Here is a 23,819-nt window from a genome sequence, read left to right as displayed (position 1 = left end):
TGAGATGCAATACACTGACGCAGACTGGAAAGTGCCAATGGAATACGATGATGGGGCCCTGGTGGATGCCTGCTTAAAAGTTTCCTACTTCATTGTGCTCCATAGCTGGTACTGATCCCCGTATAAACTTAAGAAAACTAGACTCTCCCGGGTGACTGCTGTTAGTAGTGCACTAGTAAATAATGTTAACTTGCAGTCTGTGGTCCTGCTTGTAACTCTGTCCTTACTGGGCTAAGTTTGGTATACACTGCATGCCACTAGGAGGCTATAAGGACTCTGCTAAGCTGGCAATACTGTCTCCTGACTTTGTAGATTACTTCCACCCCGCTGGCATACCTTGACCATATGTGTGCACTCTGTATGGACTGCAGAATTCTTTAAATTGGCTACTTGTCAGAGATGTACCTACAAGGTACAGTACCAATTCCCCATGTTCCTTAAGGCATGGGGGCCCATTCCTACTTGTGGCATAACCTTCATGCACATGCTAGGAGTGCAGATGTTGCTGTTAGCCTGTACAGCGCCGGGCCAAACTGGAAAGTTCCGCATTAGCTTCCATTCCTTCCTTCCTTTTCCTTTATGTTCTGCTCTCTGTAATTCCATCCAATGGGTTTCTTAACCAATGCATCTCTTTACTTCCCACACTGTGAAGACCTTGCAGGAGAATTGGACACCATCAATCCTATACTGGGCCCACCACTCGTTGGCCAGTTCACTGTAGACACCAGTGCTTGACCAGCTGGTGTGACCCCTAGCGAGATAGTCGCACTCTCTCCCCACCCACCTTTGCCTGTGTGGGTATTCCTTGGAACTGGGCATCCTAGGGTCTGGTATTGACCGGTGGAAACCGACAAGCCACTGTGGGCTGGTCTCATAAGCAGGCAGAGGTGAGTATCTGGTTTAGCCCCAGGCCACATCTTTGACCCAAGCATACAAAAAGTGTCCACGAGTCTAACAGAAAAAACTACTACCTTTAAGAAACATGAACAAACAGATTGTGTGTGTGCCTCAGTGAAGGAATCCTATTACCAATACAGATACCCATCAGTCACCATTCGATACAGCACTAGTCATCATCTGGGCTTCCTTAAGTACTCCCCATAGTCGCTCCTACAAGATGTGAATTAGGTCCAAGTTGACATGTCCTACATCTAATTACGAGACCTAGGGTCACCTCATAGATGATAGATGATGGTGTTAAGTGATGGGTAAAAAATGAAGACTGCAGTGAGTGAACAGTGTCAAAAGGTGAGTGACTTCAAATTGGGTAAGTGAGAGAAATACAGATGCCCAAGGTTAAAAACAGTGTGGCAGTTTGAACAAATTTCTGCCAAGAATGTTAATTGGCCATCTTTGGCCCACCACACCCTACTGCATCATCATGGCAAGCAGCCGCAGCGGACGTGGAGTGCTCCAGGCCAAACTTGAAAAGTACGCGTGGCAGAAGGGCCAAGAGGAGAAGAAACCTGGGCCCACGTTGCAGGACAACCTTGCTACCATCCTGTCGGTGCGCACCTCTCTAGAAAGCCGCATAGACACAGTCACCTCTGAGGTCTCACTGATTAGAGCAGACATGAGGGTGGCGGAACAAGTACGTGTAGTGGAAAGTGCGACCAAAGACCGTCAAAAGACACTGACCACCTCAAACGCCAGGTGGCCAACCTCCAGACTACCCAGGAAGCCATAGTTAGCACTGCAACTCGATGACTATGAAGGCCGCATGCGGCGCAATAACATCCGTATTTTAGCAGTGCCGGAACGGGCCGAAGGGCCTGCAGCGGATCGCTTTGTTGAAGACCTAATCCTCAAACTTCTCTGCAGCTGAAGAGACTATCCCAACACTTCTCCATTGAACATGCACACTGTGTGCCGGAGGGGGGGAGGGAGAGCCAGGCCTGGCGCACTGCCCGAACACTTTTGGCAAGAGTTCAACTTTCGCGACAAATGTTATCCTACGAACGCCCCCGCTGTCCATAGACAACAGCAAGATCGCCATCTTTCCGGACTTAACCCTACAGATCCAGAAACAACATTGCAGTTTCATGGACATGAAGCGTCCACTGCGGGACCAAAGCAACGAATGCGCCATGCTCTTCCCTGCCAAGCTGCGTGTGGAATCTGAGGGGAAGGTGTGGTTCTTTGCTAGGCCTGAGGACGCTTGGGACTGGCTTGTGGGTTGGAGAACAGTTGAAAAACACACTTGTAAGCCAGCTGGTGACAGATGCTGCGGCAACAGGCAAAGCTCGTGGACCAAGTCCCCGTGAAGGTGGTACTTCAGCAACGCAGAGCCCAACAGGGTAAGGTTTGCTGGTGTGGCTGGCCTTTGATCACTGGGATCTGCTGAGTTTAGTCTTGGGGGGACACTGCCCCTTGTTGACAATCCACCACGTTCTATCTCTCCAGTGCTGTACAAGGTTTCATATATTTCAATTCTGCATTTCTGCCAGCCTCCGAGGGGGGTGATATAATTGCACTTATCTTCTGGCAGCACGCCTTTCTTCTTTTAGTTCCACGGACGAGATTAACGGTTTGAGGGTTTAATGCACTGTTCCTTGGTCAAACTGACTTTTTGAACAATGACCTGAGGGGCGCAGACTGGTCTGGCATTGACAGCCCTCCACTTGACTTCTAGCAGAATGCAGATTCTAAATGTCCAGCTTGATGCTATTGTTTGTTCCAGTGGTGCTGGCATTGTTGTTTTTTGTATTAATTTTTGGCTACGGTTACCATATCCGATTTGCACACTTTGCGGTCGTATGCTGGGGATGCACATGCTCTCACAATTAGATGCTCCAGTGAGTGGGGTTGGATCACGCCCTTAATACTGTTGAGGGTGGGTGACAGGCACTCTGCAAGTTTGGGTTGGTGGCTGGTTTTATGCCCGCTGTGCAGGGAGGCAGGGTGGGGGGGGGGGTGTTTGGGGATAAGGGGAGTATGTTTCATCTGCTTTGACTTTGCTCCTAAATCATGCTTTTTCTTGTTTCTCATTTTTTTTGTTGGATCTTGTTATCTATTGCAGCAATTGTTGGTATCTACTGTTCTGCATCTCCGCATACAGGTTCCTATCACACCACCATGGGAAGCACAGGAAGTCCGCAGGGCTGCAATCACTAGATCACCCATAAAGTTTGAGCACGCAGTCCACCATGCAGCCACACAACGGGCCCTCTTATGTGTCCCACCCTCAATGCATGAACATTGACATGTCCTCTGTTTCTCGGCTCTACAATGTTCATCCCTCCGTTCATACATGGAGCCACACTTAGCACTCCAGTTCCTAACATGGAACGTTAATGGCTTGGGAGATAAAATCAAGCTGGGAGTAGTCCGCCAATACCTAAAACGGCAGGTGCCAGACATTGTTCTTCTCCAGGGGGGGACACTTAATTGGTAACTCCTGCAGTGCACTGAATAGATGGGGATATTGCCTGGCCGCCCAGTCAGGGTTTTTGTTGGGTTCTCGCGGGACTGGGATGCTCCTACGCTGGGGATGTCCATGTCTATAAACAAGGTCTGGTCGGATGAGCAGGGTCGCTACGTGGCGCTCTCCGGCACCTGGGAGAGGCAGGCCATCAATGTTCTATCCGCATATACCCCACCTGGGCTGCATCGTCCTACACTGCAAGATCTTAGGGCGCTCTTGCTTGACCTACCCCTGGGGTTGCTGGTGGGGACTGTTACCTGGCTGTAGATGGCGACATTGATCGCCTTCCGCCCCTTATGGACCCCCTGGGGGGCAGGGTCTCCGTTGGCAGAGGTCTTGTCGGCCTGTTTGATATCTGGTGGCGACTAAACCCGACCGCCGTGCAGTTTACATTTCACCCTGGTGCCCATAAGTCAATCGAGCATCGGCCACATGGTCACTCACGCTCCGGATATAAATGTGTTTACTGAATCCAGGTGCCTAGCACGTGGAGTCTATGATCATTCCGCAGTCCTCACAACACTTACGCTTGCCCTGCCCAGGCAACGCGCCCCCCCCTTACTATAAATCCATGGGCGCTCAAGGTACCCCACATTAAGGAGACACTACTTAAAGAAGCAGACTGTTTTTTTAAAGAAAACGTGGGGTCAGTCACACCAGCCCACGTCCTATGGGGTGCGTTCGGTACTGTCATGAAAGGCAGAGCCTTATTGATGGCTGGCCATAAAAGAGAATTCGCCAAGCGCATCACAGAACTTGAGGAAGATATCCTATCCAGGGAAAAAGCCCTGGCACCCACCCCTGATACTGAGATGCAGCACTCACTCGTGATGGTGCGTCTCGACTACCAACAGCTTCTGACAGAAGTGACCAAAGCACAGTATATCTCCACATGCCACAAGATATATGAACATGGGGAATGGACAGGTAAACTCCTTGCTTAGCTGGAAAAAAAGAACCACTGTCAAGGTGGGTTCGCTTAGTGCGCGGGGCCAATGGGGATACAATCGCCGATCCCCAACAGATCGCCGATACATTCGCTTCTTACTTCTTGTTGGTGTACGTGTCCTCAGACGTCCCAATCATCCCCGGCTGCAGACCTTCTTTCGACTATTAAAGTTGCATGTCTGTCCACACAGGACTGCGACTAACTGAGGGTTTGATCACGGATGCAGAAATCCAGAAAGCGTTACAAGACGTTTGCTCGTGTAAAGCCATGGGACCCAATGGGCTTCCGATTTGAATTCCTAAAGCCACTGGCTTCCAAACTTCCCCCCCACTTGCTCCAATTGTACACTGAAAGTCTTGATGTAGGGGCACTGCCTGTTGATGTTCGAACGGCCTCTATTGTGGTCATTACCAAACAGGGTAAACCGCCAGATGACTGTAGGGCCTATTGTCCAATCTCACTCCTGACAGTTGAGATGAAAATTTTAGCTAAACTGTTTAGGGGACTGAAGTGGACGGAGGACCACGAAGACAGTTTCTCCCTATATGCGGATGATATCCTCCTATATTTGGCCTCGCCCTCACGTCTCTTCACCGGGTTCTCCATATAGTCCATATCTTTGGCGCCCACTCTGGCTATACTATCAATTGGACTAAGGTGCAGCTTTAGGTGCTGTGGGGTGCGCCGCCGTGTGGCCCCAGAAGTTATGACACACCGTTGGCAACAAAGGGCTTCAAGTATCTCGGTATCTATATTACACCTGACCCGAATTTATTCTAGGAGTCCAACCTGCTTAAACCCCTAACTCTCATTCGGTCCAACGCTAAACATTGGCAATCCCTACCCCTTACTCTCCTGTGGCATGCAGCCCCCTTTAAGATGCTAGCACTACCACGGTTTCTCTATGCATTACAAAACACCCCTAACTCAATTCCTGACAACTGTTTTGCTGGTATCGAAGTGCGCGGGCTACTATGGGACGGACAGGTCCCACGAATAGCTATGAAAAAGTTGACGATGGGGTGGTATGAGGGGGGTATTGCACTACCCGACCTGAGGCTTTATTATCAAGCATCCCAGCTGTTTCCAATCAACAAATGGGTACATGGAAAATATGACTATCCGAATTTTAATACAGACTGATGGCTCCTGGGGTGAGGAGTAGGGTTACACTAGAGCACTCTACACTAACCTTGCAAGCTAAACTTCACGGGACCCATGGCTTGCACAGTGGAGGTCTGGTATGGCGTGAATAGAAAATGTGAGTGGCATAACACTCGCAAAGGCCACACCACTTTGGGAACCAGATCTATTGGGGCAGCTCAGCAAATGCCCTGACTTTGATATGTGGGATATAATCGGTATCACGACAGTGGGTGATATGGGGATAGGGTGTATATTAGCCACATTTGCAGATCTACAGACCAAATACCAACTAGCACAGACCGAGACATACTGCTATCTGCAAATCAGTCACGCAGTCAAAGCAGTTTTACCCAAGGACACCCCTCTACCGGAGGTCCCTCTATTGGAGGACCGACTGATACTTGACCCCATGCACAAAAAGGCCATCTCTCACATACAAAAAGCTAGTAAACCATAGCCCAGACCCCTTAAGGCACCTGCGACAACTCTGGGAGGCAGATCTGGGTGACTAAGAAAATGAGGATTGGTGTGATGATCTGGACTCTCCCAAAGAAGTGAGATTGCTCCCGGTCCAACTGAAGATCCTGCTTCGCGTGTGTTTAGACGCAGGGATTTTGGTCAAGATAGGAAGGAGCAATGACCCCCTGTGCCTTCGGCAATGCCACCTACCGGGATCCTTCTTTCATGTCCTTTGGGATTGCTCGTTAGTGTAACAATACTGGAGCAAGGTCACACAACAAATGAAGAGGGCGGGTGGCAGGGCCGGACTGGGAACCAAAACCGACCCTGGCAAAGTGCTCAGCTGCCCGGACCCCGGGGTTTGGGGGTGCCGCCGAGCTCTTTGCAAGGGCTGGTTTTCGGCCGATTTTGTTAAAGGGCCGATTTTGCAGCTATGCTGCAAAAAAGGCCCTGTGACAAAATCGGCCTCCAGGGGCTCAAAACCGGTCCCCACCCGTGCGGCACACCGGGGGATTGCCCGGTGCCCGTTACGGCCAGTCCGGGCCTGGCGGATGGTAAATCTCTGAAGGCCTCCCCCCAACTATGCCTTCTAAATATGTTGGAAGCTACTGACTTAACACAAATAGAGCAAACATGGGCATTGCTCGGTGGGACACTGCAAAACGTAATATTGCCCAGAAATAGGGGTTGGGGACGGTTCCGACTCTACGTGACAGGGCAGTTGACATGGACAGGGCAATAATTGCCGAAAAAGAAGTCTTCAAACATAGGGGCTGCCCTAAGAAATGGGACTACAAATGGGGGAGGTGGAATAGATAAATTGGTAGTATTTGCTTGTCTCCTACAGTAGCACTGCAACATAAACGGGATAGACAACTGGATATCTCTAATGTGGATGATGTGCCCCCACCCAGTACTGATTAATGCGGTCACTTGCACGCCAATCGTCGAATGGTGTACACCTTTGTTTTGCGTATTTGCCCTACTATACGTGAATAACTTGATGTATATGCTGGAAAGTATTACTATGACGGAATAGAAGGGTCTCTACTGTGTCTCCCAGGTTCCAAATGTATCCAAGTATACATTTATGCTGTGGATTTATATACCGTTTATTGCTGCTTCATGTTTTCTTTTTCTTTCACCAATAAAATGTTGTTGTTTTTTTAATTTAAAGATCTTGGACTATAGTCCTATGGCATACCAGCATGTCGTTTTCTTTGACTGTTTATTGTTTACACATGAGAAAGTCAGGACCCATTCTTGCATTAAACTATGGTTAAAAAGCGTCTTCAAAGCTTATGAGCCCCCGAGCATGGCTCAGGATTAGAATGTCTATTGGTGTGCTTACTGTTAACATTCGCAGTCCTTGATGCACCCATTTTCTCTGTGCTATGTCCGTTTAGGGTAATGGAGTTATTGTCCCATACAAAAAAGTATGCACTTTCGATTTGTAACTGATGAGGGTAATGAGGGAAGGCAGATCATTTGCTTTAGGAATTTCATGTAAAGCAAGATTTGCTATTCTATTTAAGCATTGTGGATTGAGATAAGAATAACATGGAATAATCCATCTCAAGAAAAAATGGAAACCCAATAGAAGACTTCCTGGTCAATTGTTTTTCTGTTGAATGTCTATGGACGTCACAACTCTCTTACTACTTAAGGGGAAGTGTACTGCTGACTTTAAGTCGGGTAGAGGTGTACGTCAGGGGTGCATTTTGGCCCCAATATTATTTTCGATCTATATTAATTCATTAGGAAACACCTTGGCTACAGCTACCATTGATATCCCATATATGGGGGGGGGGTCCCATTGCCTGTTTTACTGTATGCTGATGATTCAGTTCTGATCTCAAGGACCCCCATCGGCCTGCAACATCTTCTTAACTCCTTTGGGGCTTTTATGCACAAAATAGATCTTGTGGTAAATATGGAGAAATCCATGTTATGTGCCTGGGGAAGGGGAAAAACAGCACAAAAACACTTACCTGTAATGGTGTTGTACTAACAAAAGTTAAAGTCTTCACCTACCTTGGAGTGGTGTTTGACACGGGCTCCTGGGTACCCCAAATTTCCAATAAAGTGGCTGCCGTAAGAAGATCGTCTGCTGCAATTTTGGGGTTTGCAAAAAGATTGGGCGGAAAACCAGCAGAGGCCATACTGGCTATATACAGATCTAAAACTATAGCCATAGCTAGGTATGGAGCAGCGATATTGGGTTATAAAGATTCTGCCCAAATCCAGAGAGAGGAAAACCAATTCCTGCGTTCACTTTTAGGGCTACCCCATTCAACATCATCCTTTGCAGTACATATGGAACTGGGGTTGGGCTACCTTGAGGATTCCCTCAACATGGCACCACTCTTGTTTTGGATTAAAATATGGCTGAACCCTAACCTTACACTAAACCATAAGATCATTAAGGACTGTATGGTTCGTGATAGAGCAAAGGATATTCAATGGCTGTCATACATAAAAACAATAGCAAAGCAACTAGGTCGGCCTGAATTATATAATAACCCCGAAAATCTATGTAAGGAAGATATTACATGGGTAAAGAAATATTTTGTGGGTAACAGAGTATTATAGCGTGAAGCTTGAGAAATTGTTAAGCCAACAGTAAGGGCACATTATTCCCTGATTACAACAATGTCTATATAAGCTTATTTGACTATTGTCACAAGACCATTCCATCGGTGGCTTTTAACCAAATTCAGTTTCAATCCGGCACATTTTTTGCTGGGCAAATATGAGAAGTGGTGTAGACCAACTGAAAATGAACCATGTAAATGTGATAGTTTCTCTGATCAAGATCTTACGCATTTTTTGTTTTTTTGCCCTTTCTTAGTGGAAGGTCGTAAAAAGTATATCGTACCACTGCTAAGGGATAAGGGGTTTACACATAGCTTCTATCCGTGTTAGGCAGAATAGAGTAAGGGACACTATATCACTGGTATCACATAATGTTTAATTGCCACAGTCTTCAACTTTACTATGTACATAATGAATTAATAACACAATAATATTTGATATGAGATGATGTATATTTATGTAGACATTTTCCATAGAATCATTATATAGCCCGTTTTTATATTCATGTATTGTACTGTTTTTTATCAAACCTTTTTAACTATTTTATATAAACTTGAAAATTTCTATGTATAGGTATAGTATACTGTTATGATTTAAATAATCGAATAAAGTGACTTTGACTCTGACTCTACTTAATGAGACAATATGGCATAAAGCTGTAGTAACGATTCTCACCAATCCTCTGGCTCAATACTATTCTGGCTAAACTCATGGGCTTATTGTAGGTGCTAAATAGTGTTGCCAATCTATTCTCCAGTTACATACATTGATAAAATCTTAGAACCAGTTTTGTTCTTGGATTCTATTGCATAACCTTTCTTTCTTGAATATTAAACACCTGAGGCCTTCATGGCGAAACATCAAAACTACACATGAATGTACATAGGGTTATCTTGCTATGTGACACGTTAACCAATAAACACACAAAAGGTGATGGGAGAAATGCTTGCAATAAATCGAACCAGTAGCAATTGCTTGAGGTAGCATTCCAGCCCATTGTTATGCCCACAATGCCACCTCAGTTTGGACGCAGCCATATGCATGGACCCTGCTCCAACATGAACAGTCCTGCTCGAACTGCCAGGAACTTCCTGAACTGGAACACAAGCAACCCAAGACCTGTTTCTCCCTGATTGGAGTGAATCAGTCTGGTATGGCTTAGTTTCAATTGCACGTTTGAGCATACCCTTGCCACTAAGGCAAGATGTTTAAGAAGAAGCTGTGTTTATAAAGTGTAAGGAAGGCACAGTGAACCCAAAACAATTGGGGAAACCTGGCCACATTTTCAAAAGTAGTATGCTCTTTATTATCCACGAGGACTCCTGCCATTGGCGAAACCTGCCAAAAGCATACATTTCCTACACATACTCTGCCCCCTCCCAACCCAGTCTCTGTGTTAATTTTTTTTAGCCATGTTCTTCTATAATCCCCGTGTACTTATCGGCTCCTCCCGTGTTGGTTTTCCCCCACCCGTTCCACATTTCCTATTCTGCTCACTCCGTTTTGCTTCTGCGCTGCCCTCCCCTGCTTGTTTTGTTACATATCCATACCAATAACTAAAGCGAAACAAATCCTATCAGTCTGTAGGTGCGAACATGCGTGGTATATGCGCCTACAAAATTACACTGCTGTCTCAAACTTTTTTTCTTTCATTTCTTTTTTTAATTTTATTTTAGAATTGCAACATGGTCAACCCCTTGTGACAAAGCAAAAAATCAAATAGGCCCCAAAGGAGCAACTTACTTGTTTTGCCAATGCAATAAAGAGATAACCTACACATGATTGCCATTCTTTTTACCAATAGATCCGTGGACATTATTTCGGGCATGAAAATGTTACCAGCTGAAATGCAAATCTCTTGAGTTTATGAACATTGCAAGTCATGACATTTTGGCTCCATAGCCATGAGGTCTCTTTATAAAATTGTGAGTTGCGTTTCCATATTGGAAATGTCAGCTTGCCAATAATTTTAACTGATAGTTATGGCTTCAAGATGCTGGTTTATCTTCATGAAGACGCTATCCAGGATTATCTTGGTATAGCTCGCAAGTGATGGTCTCTACCCAAATAGCATAAAACGATGGTATAGGAAAACAATACAGCTTTGTTTTACTAAGTGGAATTGAGCATTGTTGTTCAGGAGCATATATTGTTAATTGTGAATGCAAAAAACGTAAAGGAGTAACTCAATGAAGTGTACAAAAAAACAAAACAAACCTCTAACATGACAAATGTATTAATTGCACAAGATTAAATATACTATTGCTTTAAAATGTAACTACATAAGGAAGGTGAAAACATTCGTTAAGCATAGTCCTTAACATTACTTGGATTTTTTCATAATGAAGACATGGCAGTAGGTTCCACATATTGTATACTTGACTCTAGAAAAAGGATCCCCAAATGAAATGGGAAAGCCGAAATTACACGTGATAGTTCAACCAAGTGGACCAAGATTGCTAGTGCACATGCAAACAATTAAACACAAGCATCAATATAAAAATTGTATTTGTGGTATAACCTAAATACAAGTGATGGTGGCCATATCAAACTCATGCCAAGTACTAGAGTCTTCTTTCAGTGAGGGCCATTCCATCCATAAGAACATAGCAACCAATGATGACCTTTAGCTAGTGGCTTAAGGCAAATGGTATAGAGAATATATTGTTAGACTGATTTAGTTTGAAAGGGTATCCAAACAGTAATTCACAAATGCACCAAAACTGCAACCATAAATGTGTACATCAATTTCATGAGCTTCCTCAAATATATATTATGTAAGTGAAGCTGTTTGTAAATGATTGTATACGTGGTTCTGGAATGGACTAAACCTTTTGACGCATGAGAAGCTACAGCGGGCAGGAAAGATGATCAGCCCATTGTATCTTACTTATCTTTGTATAGTGTATGCCTGTCACAGGCATGGCCTCTTCATGCTTGTGGACTGTTGAGAGGTGCTTTGCTACATTGATTTGGGCTGCATGTAATGTGCATACCTACATGACCTCTGCTTTTTATTTTTAGTGGATTTCTGTATGTCTTTAGAGGCTCTATATCAAAATGTAATGTAGCTGGTAGTAATGGGTTAAGATGAACATGTAAAATAACCAAACAAAATCTTTCTCGCTAAGATTCCTCTCATTCTGAAAATGTCAGACTTAATTGTGATAGATAATTGTTTTCAATTCGAACTCACTTTATCATAATTGATGTATTTTCATTAACATTTGAAGCATTTTGCTTTGATCCTTAATCCGATCATTTTTTGTTGTTGTTGAAAACCACACAGTAAATTCCCAAAAAATATACACATAAAAGAAAAATAAGGGATATAATATCTACTGTTTCATGTGTGTTTTTTCTAATGGCGAGCGTGTCTCTTCTTTACTTGCACATCAATCCCAAATATTAAAGCATGTTCTTCTGTTTCTTCTATTTCTCTCTGAAAAATAACATTACTTCCATAGCTAAATTATTTTTACACACAAATAAAATAATCCTATTTTCCATCGCTTTCAGGTAGTTTTCAATCAAATAAATTTCACTAATCACTAATCTTAATTTTACATTTCCTCCCTCTGATCAAATTATGGACTTCGATCTTTGAAATCTAAATCGATTGATGTGATTTCACTGTTCCACTGCACTTTGTTCTTTCCTTCATTCCCACAGTTAAAATGGCTATTTACCACAATGGTTGTGTAACCTTTTTTTTTTTATGGTTTGTGATAGCGAGTTTGTAGTGTTCCTATATACTGTAATCAATTTGCCGGTCATCCTCTGTAATGTTGCATCTTTACTTGAGTATTCTATTGCTTTATTTTGCCCATGCCAAGTAATCTTATTTTGTTGTATGATTTGAGTCCTTGATCATTTGTTTTTCAGAGCACTTACATTGTTTAAAAATGTTTGTCCAAGTTATCCAGTCACTTCATTTTCTTGATAGACACACATGTAATTGGGATGAATTAAAAGTAGATCTGTGGCAAATAGCCTAGATTGAATCTTAAAGGGACCAGACGTCCCTCTTGAGGCAACAAGAATATAATATTATACATTTGAGACTAGAAGAAGACCATGGTCTGAATCGGGAGGAATGAGTTCTCATTTCTAGGAATGATCTACTGATTAAGGTGAATGACTGTTAGTATGGTTGGATGCACAATGACCTAATGACTTTATACAGTATATAAGATAAATGGTGCACATTAGTAAATGTTGATTTATTAAAGGATTGTGCATAGCTAGGGAAATTTTAGCTCTTTATTTTTACAATTCAAGAGGATTTAAGGTAGAAATTGTTTAACGACAGATTTCCACTGCCATCCTCTTACTGTTCACCTGTGTTCCTATCGGCTGCCTATCTTGCTTCTGCTGATGTCACCTTACAAGTGGCAAATATGAAATGGATTTTTTTTTGTATAAATACCAGTTTATCCATGTACATTTTCTGATACCCCAGGAGTTCCCTTATTTTTCCTCGTATATCAATAATGGTCCTTCCATGTAACTTCAGTTGTTTTTTTCCTCCATACATTTAGTTGCTTCTCTTTTGGTCTACCCTAAGCCTATAATTTACATGGGTATGGTGTCAATGCGTCAGTCATGCTTTATGAACCATTTAAGAGTTGGCATTAAGAATGGAAGAATGAGCTGTAGCTGTAGGTTTATATCTCTCAAATTATTCTCTTAAATAAGGCAAAAAATCAAATGATGGTTGCAACCATGAATTCATTTAAGTTGAATGCTGTTTTTTTATTCTGCCTTGACTATGTAGCTGCCATCTAATTTTATGTCATCAACAGACATTTCAGAAATACTGCCTAGAGAGGCTCAGCCATCACCGACACGGTGACTACCTTGACTACAGTAATTCATTGGGCAGGCTTTGCATGCTTCCACAGAAATAAAGTGCTTGTATTGCACTTGTCTTCTGGAAAACCTTATTCTCAGTACAGCACGACTTGGTTATGGTGGAAAGTCAATGATCAAGGCTATAGACATAACATGTTTATTACGTAAAGTTACAATTAGGTGAGTCACCTGATGTATACATTAGGAAAAGCATATGTTAAAGGCAATAACTATTTAAGGGTGGATTGTTATTACTCTTTATTATGGCAGAGAGGTATAATGTTACATGGAATCTCTCAGATTAATGCGGTAAGGAAGGAGTTTTGGAGTTAGTTACCCCACCCCCTTAAAAAAGAAGAATGAGACATGAGCTATGATGCCCATTAGGCCACCTTGGCAGAGACTATATTTTTCTTAGCCAACTGTGCATTTGTCACTTTATGCCCATGCATCGTGGTTTGCCTTGTGGGAATGGTTACTCAATACAGTAGGCCAGAGTTGATTATAGTGAAAAGCCAGTAATAAAGGCTATAACTTGATTGGTTCACTGGAAAAATGGGTGTGATCGGTTTATTATGATAAGTTATGACAATTGCATTAGCCCTTGCTTATGTATTGTGATAAGCATATATTAAAACCATTAGACCTTTAATAGCAGTTTTTCACCACACTGTGGTACAGACTCTAGATGGGTATATTTTATGAATTTCCAGATAACCATAGTAGGCAAGGGTGGTGTTTGAACCCTGCCAACCCTGGTGGAGGGGGGTAGAAGATTTGCACTCTGATCATCTCTTTGGGATTCACACCTAGACAATTACTTTACATAGAGGGTCCTAGGGATTATCAATACTTAAAGACCAGGCAGTGTTCTATCCCCATACTGCAAACTGAAAAAACACAAAAACTATCGGTCTATGAACAGTGAGACAATGATTGGCAGAGAAGCTAGTGTGTCTGGGTCAAAGAAACCATATTCAGAAAATGAGAGAGAATCCCATCAGCCCACCTCGGCGGCAGAACTTCATCATCTGGGATTTACTGTTGGTTGCCCGACTGGTGCAGCCAGCAATGCTTGATGAAAAACTGTGCTTACTTGATAACCCAGTGATTGGTACAGCCACCACTTAGTTGCAGTCAGTGGTGCTAAAGATTTGGAGTGCAAAAAGGTGAAGAATGAAAATGTGCAAATGTTAAAATTGACTACTAAGATACTACAAAAACTTTAATAAACGCTATCCTAGTGTCAAATCCAAAAGTAATGCGCTGACAGTTTGAAAGAATAACTATCAAAGGCGATAAAATGGCAGGTCTACATGTTTCAGCCACATGGATTTCTCTAAACCAGGCTTTCGTCAGGACCAATATAACAACGGTACTGAAAAATACAATATGAAAACTGTGCAAAAATAAATATGACCACTTAAATGGTTGGTGCGATACACCCTACCATGCCCTGTGAGTCCCAAATGGTGGCCGAATATCACAGGAAACTTGAGTTTATTCCTAAAAAAGCAATATATAATAGAGAATTGTTCTAAAATGACCCAGAACACCTCACAACACTATCGCTCAATATGTCATCTCTTTGGAAATGGCAGTATTTTCCAATTATCACTTAATTACAGCATTAGTAATTTCAAGGAAAGATTTGCACTCACCCATCTTTATGTGGGAGTACTCCTCACCTCACCTGGCACCTGCTCCGGGGAATGAGGCCCGCTCTATATTGTGGGTAAACACAAACATCACAAATGGAGTAAATATCTCTGTGAGCCAGTTTCCCTTCTCAATTTCTCAATAATAAACCTTGTCACATAAAAACAAACTGTCCAGGGCCTCTTTAAAAGGTTCCTCAGACCTAGATATACGTAAGACTTCACACGTGTCTCTTACATGGACAAGATCGTATGTCCTATAAAGCCTGGATACCATTCTCTAAGATACAAAGTCATATGACTAGCACAACCCTAACATTACTATGGATCATCATAGTCCATAACGAAATGAAATGAAATTTGATTTATAAAACGCATGGCTGCCCGAGAGCGTCCCAGCGCTGCAGAACAAAAAGCAACCTAAGACGGGGGCCGTAAATTAAGGGTCGTTGGGGGAAAAGAAAAGTTTTAAGAAGCTTCCGAAACTTCCAGTAATTGGGTTCAGTTCGGATCGTCACAGGGAGGGCATTCCACAGCGTTGCCGCGTTGACCGAGAAACGATGACACCCCCCCCTCCGAGCGCACCTTCCTCACTCTGGGGACAATGGCCAAATTTCCTAGGTCAGAGCGCAGAGTCCGTGGGTACTTATACGGGCGGACCAAACTCCTCAAAATGGGGGTTCCCTTATCCTGAAGGGACATTTGTGTTATACAGAGAGATTTGAATTTTATTCTTTCTTGTAAGGGCAGCCAGTGAAGAGATCTTAATGCTGGCTTAGCCGAGGCTCTTAATGAGGAGCCAGTCAGCAGCCTAGCTGCTGAATTCTGGACACACTGGAGGGTGTTGATGGTTGCTTCGGGTGCTGCCAGAAACAGGGCATTGCTGTAGTCCAGTCTAGATATTATTAGACCCTGGATTAACAGCTTCCTGGACTGGAAAGGCAGAAGTGGAAGAACCTTTCGTACTGACCGAAGTAACCCATAGCATATGCCTGCGGTTTTCTTTGCTAGGGTCTTAAAGGTAAGGTCCCGCTCAAATGTTAATGTTAAATGGACTTGTACCGCGCACAGCTGCCCCAGCCAAGGGGCGTCCCGGCGCTTGCTGTAAGAAGTGTCAGTAAAGAGTGATAGTTCTGTCACAGTGAGGTCGTTGTACATTAGCAGAAAAGGTGGGTTTTTATCGCTTTCCTGAAAGGTAGAAGTTCTTCAATTTTTCGAATATGGATAGGGAGTCCATTCCAAAGTCTTGTGGCGAGGTGTCTAAATGACCTACCGCCCATTCTTGCCAGTTTGAAGCGGGATACTACTGCCAGGTTCTGTCCTTCTGAACGCAGCGTACGTCGGGGAACGTACGATGTGAGGAGGGAACTTAGCATGGGGGGGAGAGACAGTTTTAAAGATTTTGAACGCCAAACAAAGGGTTTTGTAATGGATCCTTTTTTCAACAGGAAACCAATCCCCTAAGCTTTTGATTTAATCTTTAGGGGCAGGAGCATCACCCAGGCAGGGGGGCCAGATGGACTTGGGCAGCGCTGTTAATTGGTGGTCCAGGAGCATGATCTCTGTTTTAGCTCCATTTAGTTTGAGTTGAGAGCTGGACATCCAGGAATAGATTCCGGAGAGGCATGCAAAAAGATTTTCCGAGCACCTCTCGTGTTGGGATAACTTGACGACTAGTTGGGTGTCGTCGGCATAGGTGACTATTTTTATCCCAAATGGATTAACCACCTCCTCCAGTGGGGACATATAAACCTTGAAAAGGGTAGGGCTCAATGAAGAGCCCTGAGGTACTCCACACTGCAGGGGGATGGATTTAGAGGTTGCACTGCCTTCACAGATCTGGAAAGATCGAGAGCTCAGAAAAGATGAGCCATTGTAACGCCATGCCAGAGATTCCCAATCCCGCAAGTCGCTGGATTAGGATACCATGGTCCACCGTGCCGAAAGCTGCATTAAGATCCAGGAGGATCGCGGCTGCAGACCCCCCTGAATCTAAGATGCATCTTGCCTCTTCCGACACCGCTATCAGGGCGGATTCAGTCCCCTGGCCCGGGCAAAAGCCCGTTCATGAGTTACGCAGCAGCATGTTGTTTTCCAAGAATGAGGAAAGCTGCAGGTTAACCACTCTCTCCGCAATTTTACTAAGCCCAGGTAATCGCGATATTGGGCGAAAGTTTCCCAAATCTGCGGGATCAAGGCCTGGCTTTTTAAGAAGAGCCTTCACCCTAGCTTGCTTCCAGCAGGGGGGGACAGCACCCCGGGTAAGGGAGGCATTTATAAGCTCCGTAGCTACGGGGGCAATGGTGTCTGAGAAGTTTGAGAATGTGCATAGGCGCTGGGTCAGACAGGGAGCCACTTTTAAGAGAAGACAGTTTTACAAATATCTTCCCTAGTTAAGGGGGCGAAGGATTCCAGCAATGGGCCAGGTGTACGGGCACAGTGGTTGTCAAAGTCAGGAGTTGACTCACTATGCGGAAGACTGTCTAAAAGATTTTGAATTTTCGTACCAAAGAAGTCAGCTAGTTGATTACATCTAGCTTCTGAGTTCTCCTGCCTAATTGAAGAGGAGGGGACTTTCAGCAGTTCTTTTACTATTTTAAAGGTTTCCCTAGATGAAATTGGAGGCGGTTTTAATTCTCTCCTCCAGGAAGGCTGACTGGGCTGTTTTCCGGGCTGTTTTATAAAGCCTCATAGCCTTATTATTGGCTGACCAGTCTTTTTGCCATGTGCGTTCTAGTTTTTTGCACTTTTTCCTCATATTTCTAAGTTCCGTCGTATACCATGGTGTTTTGAAGGCACTGCTCTTCTTAGTTATACTTTTCCTAGGCAGTACCAGAGGCCAGAGGCTTCTAATATACAAAATAGAGCAGTATACTATCTAGAATATTAAATACCACTGCCCCACCTCGTGTATATATGGATGTACCATATTACAACGCATACCATTACAACTACCTACTATTACAACGCGACCATTACAACGCATACCATTACAACACATAGCGCTTTGAGGTGCTGGATAGTGGTAAGTATAATTTACTATTCTAACTCCAGTCCCCGTGGACACTAGGGAAGGTGTTGGATAGTAAATTATACTTATTCCCTATCCTAGAGCGCCCCCCAGCGCAATGCGTTGTAATGGTATGCGTTGTAAAAGTTGCGTTGTAATAGTAGGTAGTTGTAAAAGTTGCGTTGTAACAGGTGTATACCGTATATATTGATCCTGAAGAAAGCCTGGATTAGAGAAATCCATGTGGCTGAAACATGTAGACCTGCCATTTCATTGCCTATGATAGTTATTCTTTCAAATGGTCAGCGCACTGTTTTTAGATTTGACACTAGGATAGCGTTAAAGTTTTTGTAGTATATTAGTAGTCAATTTTAACATTTGCACATTTTTATTCTTCTCCTTTTTGCTCTGCAAAACTTCATCACCACTGACTACAACTAAGTGGTGGCTGTACCAATCACTGGGTTATGAAGTAAGCACAGTTTTTCATCAAGCATTGCTGGCTGCACCAGTCGGGCAACCAACAGTAAATCCCAGATGAAGTTCTGCCAATATTTTTGGGATTGTCATGGAACATATGAGTGATGTAATATGTGAGATCGTAAGCAGTGGATGGAATGGGCGCAAGTTATACTTGGCTCAGTAAACTATAACTGGTGAATTAACGTTTTTTTCTTAGTTTAAAAAGGTATTCATAATGGACATTTTCTCCTGCCTCTAAGGTCACTTCAGACTTAAAACACATTTGTGAATGTATGTGCTTTGGGTCACTTTGTCTGCCATTGGTCTACATGAGTGTCATGTACCCTCTGCTACCATCCCTTATAGCAGAGAGGGAAAATGGTCAGCCCACTTCAGCCATTGACTCTTTAGTGCTGTGAGTTACTGCATTTGTCCGATCAAATACGAATGTCCACTTAAAAATGCAAATGCTTTAGTGCCAGGGCTTTAGGGTCCATCCATTTTCATTTTTCTCCTTTTATAGGTCACTTTTTATGTCCTGCCTCTTTCTCTGCAGTACAAAGTATCCCTTGTGGTCACTGCCTCTTGACCAGCTGGCCATCATGTAATGGTACTGACCATAGTATATGAATAATTTACCATTCAAAGACATTGGATCAAAACAAGGCTACAAGGTTGGAACCTAAAAACCACAATATACTTTGTGTCAATACCATTGCAAGACAGGCACCCACTGCTATGTTTATTTCTTAAAGCATGTGCCCACCATGTATACTTGTAGTATTTTTGTATTCATTGTTCTGCTGCATGGGCTGCTGAGTTTGTCTAGGCTTTTATTGTGGTTATGTAAGTTGGTAAATGTAAGGAGTCGGTGGATGGATGAATGGAAGCATACATCCAAGAATGCGTGGTAGAGGGCATGTATGAAGTTTGAGTGCTTAAACCACTCAATGACTGAAGAGGTGCTTTGATTTATAGCCCATACCTATTACTCCAATGCTTATTCTGTTGTTATGATCAACTTGAAATAAAGAACTTATCTTTTGAGTCTTTGGAATCCCGGTCACGCTTGAATCCATGTACATAACTAACTATGGTATAAAGAAGTGAATGTCCGTTAAATGGCCTTATATTTATTCTACATTAAAATTGTAATTTATTTAAATACATAACCTATTTTCTTTTATATTTTTAGGTGCAGTTTATAATGGTTACAACTCACATTGCACAATTCTTCTTCATGGAGGATTGCCAGTACCAGTTTCCAGTCTTCCTATATGTTATTTGGACATATGCCTTTGTCTTCCTGATCCTGTTTCTTAACTTTTGGTATCATGCTTACACCAAAGGCAAGAGATTGCCAAAGATTATGACAAATGGGTTGTGCAAGGAAAAGGATCATTGATGTCCATCTTAAGATGTATTGCTTTGTCACATGGACTAGTGCCTTGTACTAGACAATCTTACTGTACAAATCCTTTATTGTTACAATGTTATTTACATTTTCTGTAATTCAGGCAATGCACTGGTTATGCAAAGACCTATTTTGCAAGAGTAAACCATCAGTAGACTTTGAAGATCATCTGGGAACTACTCCCAGTCCTTTTACCTAGCCCTTTTGTGAGATGATACAGAACTGCATGTACTTTTTGTAATTATTCTTGAAGAATATAATTTAACCCAGTATTGAATACTGTATCGACAGCAAATGATTAAGTGGTCCATATATATGCTGTTATGTCTTTCTGATATCTGTATGCTGTAATTCACATTGATTTCATGTATATATTTTCAAAGATGAATTACAGTATCCTTTAACTGGATTTGCAGTTGACAGGGGTTTGTCCTTCAACATGATGCTCAGATAACATTGCCAGAGTAAGCAGCTATCACCATTAAATGGGGAAATGTAGATTGGGCAGAAGTTCTTGGAAGTTATGATGCTAAAAAGTAAAACCTAGATCACACAATGACACTATGTCAAAGCTTAAATATCTTATTGTGGCAAGTTAAATGTCATACAACGGGCCATACAAAGTCCCTGTTTGATATGTACATTCTGCTCATTGATAAGGATTTATTCACAGTCTGTGTTTTGAAGTATCTTAATGTCATATGGTTTAGTCTATATCCAGTACATACTGATAAGCTGTAGCTTATCTAGAAGCTTTCAACAAGCCTAACCCAAATGAAACCACCTTCAGAATGTATTAATAAAGGTGACCATTGCACCAGAGTTCAATCCACATCTCTGTGAATGGTGTGCTCTATTTTATTGGTTGACACCAATATATGGAGTTTGTGGTCCAGGCCAGGTACAGCTTTATGAACAAGGGTGTGACTATCTTTGTTAAAGGTATGATAACTTTGTGATAAAAGCAAATTGTTCACTGTAATATAGTAAGTACACAACGGCATATAATGTCAAATTTGTACACATTCTATAATAAAGTTAATTAATTTATGTAAACTGTTTGTACTACTGTGCATTTGCATTTTACTGAATAATTTCAGAAATAAGGGTTTATTTCTGTGAGATGTCTGAGACAAAAGTTCTGTGCATGGTGATGGATGTGTACCCCTGCCTTGAGTGCCTTAACTGTCATTTCTGAATCCCTGATGATGTTTATCCTGGGTGTACATGGATGATGCGCATGCACTGTGGTATAGGGCGGTCGCGGGGATTGCAGTCTTTTTGAACCAGGCAGAGTACCAAAAGCAGCGCCCTCATAGTGGGGAAAGGCTACTGCCTTCACCAGGAGTTAAGCAGCATGAGTGCGGAGGTGGCAGCATACAATGTAGCGATGAGGCCTTTTACCTGTGTCACTGGAGTGAGGACTGCAAGCTAACTCCTTTAAAGTTCCGCTGCTGTATGCTTAACTTACCCTTGGTCTAAATTAGTTTAGTGTACAGTGCTGCACAGCGAGTGTCCTACATGTGCTGATTGTATGTGTCCGTTAATGGCACAATACAGGGATGGTGCACTGTGTAGCTTTTATGCATGTGCTGGGTGTGTGTGCCTGCGAAGGATATAATACATGAAGGATGTAGTACAGTGCATGTGTATTAAATATATGTGCTGGTTGTGTATATACCTGTGAATGGTACAACACATGGAAGATGCTGGATTCCATTTTGGGAGACCAAGAGCCAACTCAGGAGCAAGAGGAGGTAGAGGACCCCCCACCACCACCACCGACTGATTTGTGGGTAGCTGTGTTCCTGTGAGCTGAGTGGGACACTCGAGAAGGGGAGAGCCAGGAACTTCAGTACACTTCAAAGGGTAGTCTTTGATTTGGAGAGGTCATTGGGAAGGGGCCTAGGCACATCTCAGGAAGGAGATGGAGCTGATAAGAGAATCCTAAAGAGCAGGACTGAGGCCTCGGTGTAATTATGTTGATACACCTCACAGTGGCCAACATCCACGACTAAACCTGTAGTCACTCTCATGGCACCATTGGATTCAGATTCACTCCTGTGTGACAGACTGTTTTCTGGAGGTAGAGGGTAGAGCACTTCAAAAGAAAGCCAACGCCTAACACAAACTGAGATACCAAATCACATTTGGTGTCTAAAAATGGACTATAAGAAGAGGAGCTTGAGGCTTCCAAAATTGTAAACTGTCAAGCAGCCAGTTGGGCTGTTCCAGTAAGAAAAGTTCTACAAAACTTCTGCCTGTGAGTAGGACCCTGGGCCCAAGCCCGCCAGTCTTTGAGCTGGGTGAGGGGGACATCACCTATGGAATCAAAGACCTTCTACCTATGGAAAACTAATGCCTGCCTGCTTCCCAAGACCAGTCTGCATTGTGAGGAAGAGGACAGTGCTGCAGGGAGTCAGGTCCAGTGGTTGGGGAATCCTGTCAATTGAATACCTGTAGCAAAGTGTGGGGGTTGACGGCTGCTGAACAGATAAGGCTGTTGCCAGTGTGAAGAGCCAAGTCGGCATCCAGAAGGCCAGGTGAGGCCACAGTGAATAATGCTGCTGTTGACCAGTGGAGAAGTGTCTCAATGATTAGAGCGGCAGACCCTGATGCAGAGGTCTAGCCCGGGACCAGGGTTCAATTCCCAGACTCTGCGGGTCTTGGGCTTAAAATTCCATGGACCTGATAATGCTCGCCTCGGTGCCTATTCCAATCATGGAGTCCCACTCTGCAACTCTGGGCAATAGCTTGCTTAATCTCCACAACGGCCCCCACAACGCTAAGGATGCCTGGCCTCCACCTTGGGGGTTCCCAGTAAGCCTGGGCGGAAAATCCGTTTCGCTCGCGGATTTTCGGTAAATTCGCAATCCGCGAGATTCGCGAATCTCCCGCAAAATCTGCGAGCAGCGGATTTTATGGCTTGCTCGCACTGTTCGCGTGAGTTCGCGGCTTCCCAGTACAACTTCGCGCCCCGCGAATAAGCGCTAAATTGCAGAAATACGATCTTAGCAAAACTGAAACTACTTACCAGGTTCAAAAGTTCAGGCTCATCATTAGTAGCCATTTCCTGTAGTGCTTCCTGAGGGGCCCCTCCAGAGTTCAGTTGCCAGTTGCAACTATTATGTGACCCTGCTCTGAACCTCAGAATAGTTACACATATGCCACAAAGGTCCTGAATTACAGCTAAGGGAGACAAGCAGGAGCCAGGCTGGAAGTTCAAATCCATTAATCAGCCCCTAATTCATTGTCAGTTGGGGCAGGGCAGGTGTTGTAACTAATTTTGCAACAATGAAAGCACTTAGCAAGTGCAAAAGATCACTAATCAGGAAGCACTAAGGAAGCAGGTGCCAGCTAAAAAAATATTCTGTGACGCATTAATCAGCCCCAAATTAATTCAGGTCACTTGAGGCAGGGAAGGTGTGCTTTGCTTTGCCACAATAATGTACACTGACTGGACAACCAGAGGGTGCTGTGATGAAACAGAGGGTGGCATGGGTGGGCCAGAGGGTGGCATGAGTAGTCAGAGAGTGGCAGTGGTGACAGAGAGTGGCAGTGATGAAGAAGAGTGTCCCAAACAGGCTGGACACGTAGAAACAACAAGTTTGCAAAACTTGCGACCCGACAGGTAAGTTCGCGTTTGTGAAATTGTACAAAACCCGCGCGAACACAAAAAAATCCGCAAATTCGCGGATTTTGCGCATTGCGAGTTCGCAAATCCGCAAAATTCGCGAACGCGAGATTCGCAAAATTCGCCCATGCTTAGTTCCCAGGAGTGGACGCCTCACAGGGAAAGCCAGGATGGGTTCCAGAGCGATATTCGTACAAGCACCTTGAGACCCTTG

At 43.6% G+C, this 23,819-nt stretch overlaps 1 protein-coding gene across 1 annotated transcript in view; it reads left to right on the top strand.

Moving 5' to 3' along the window:
- ELOVL7 (ELOVL fatty acid elongase 7) overlaps positions 1–21,027 on the top strand; it is a 138,866-nt gene extending 117,839 nt beyond the window's left edge. The window contains exon 8 of the mRNA XM_086960673.1: positions 19,753–21,027. Within this exon, the coding sequence (XP_086816799.1) occupies positions 19,753–19,962 (210 nt within the window). The 3' untranslated portion in view covers positions 19,963–21,027. The remainder of the gene's footprint in view (positions 1–19,752) is intronic.
- Positions 21,028–23,819: the final 2,792 nt, after the last annotated feature.

The sequence above is a fragment of the Lissotriton vulgaris genome, chromosome 3_1, assembly GCF_964263255.1.
Source record: "Lissotriton vulgaris chromosome 3_1, aLisVul1.2, whole genome shotgun sequence".
NCBI classification, from domain to species: Eukaryota; Metazoa; Chordata; class Amphibia; order Caudata; family Salamandridae; genus Lissotriton; species Lissotriton vulgaris.
This window is presented reverse-complemented; position numbering and strand designations above follow the sequence as displayed.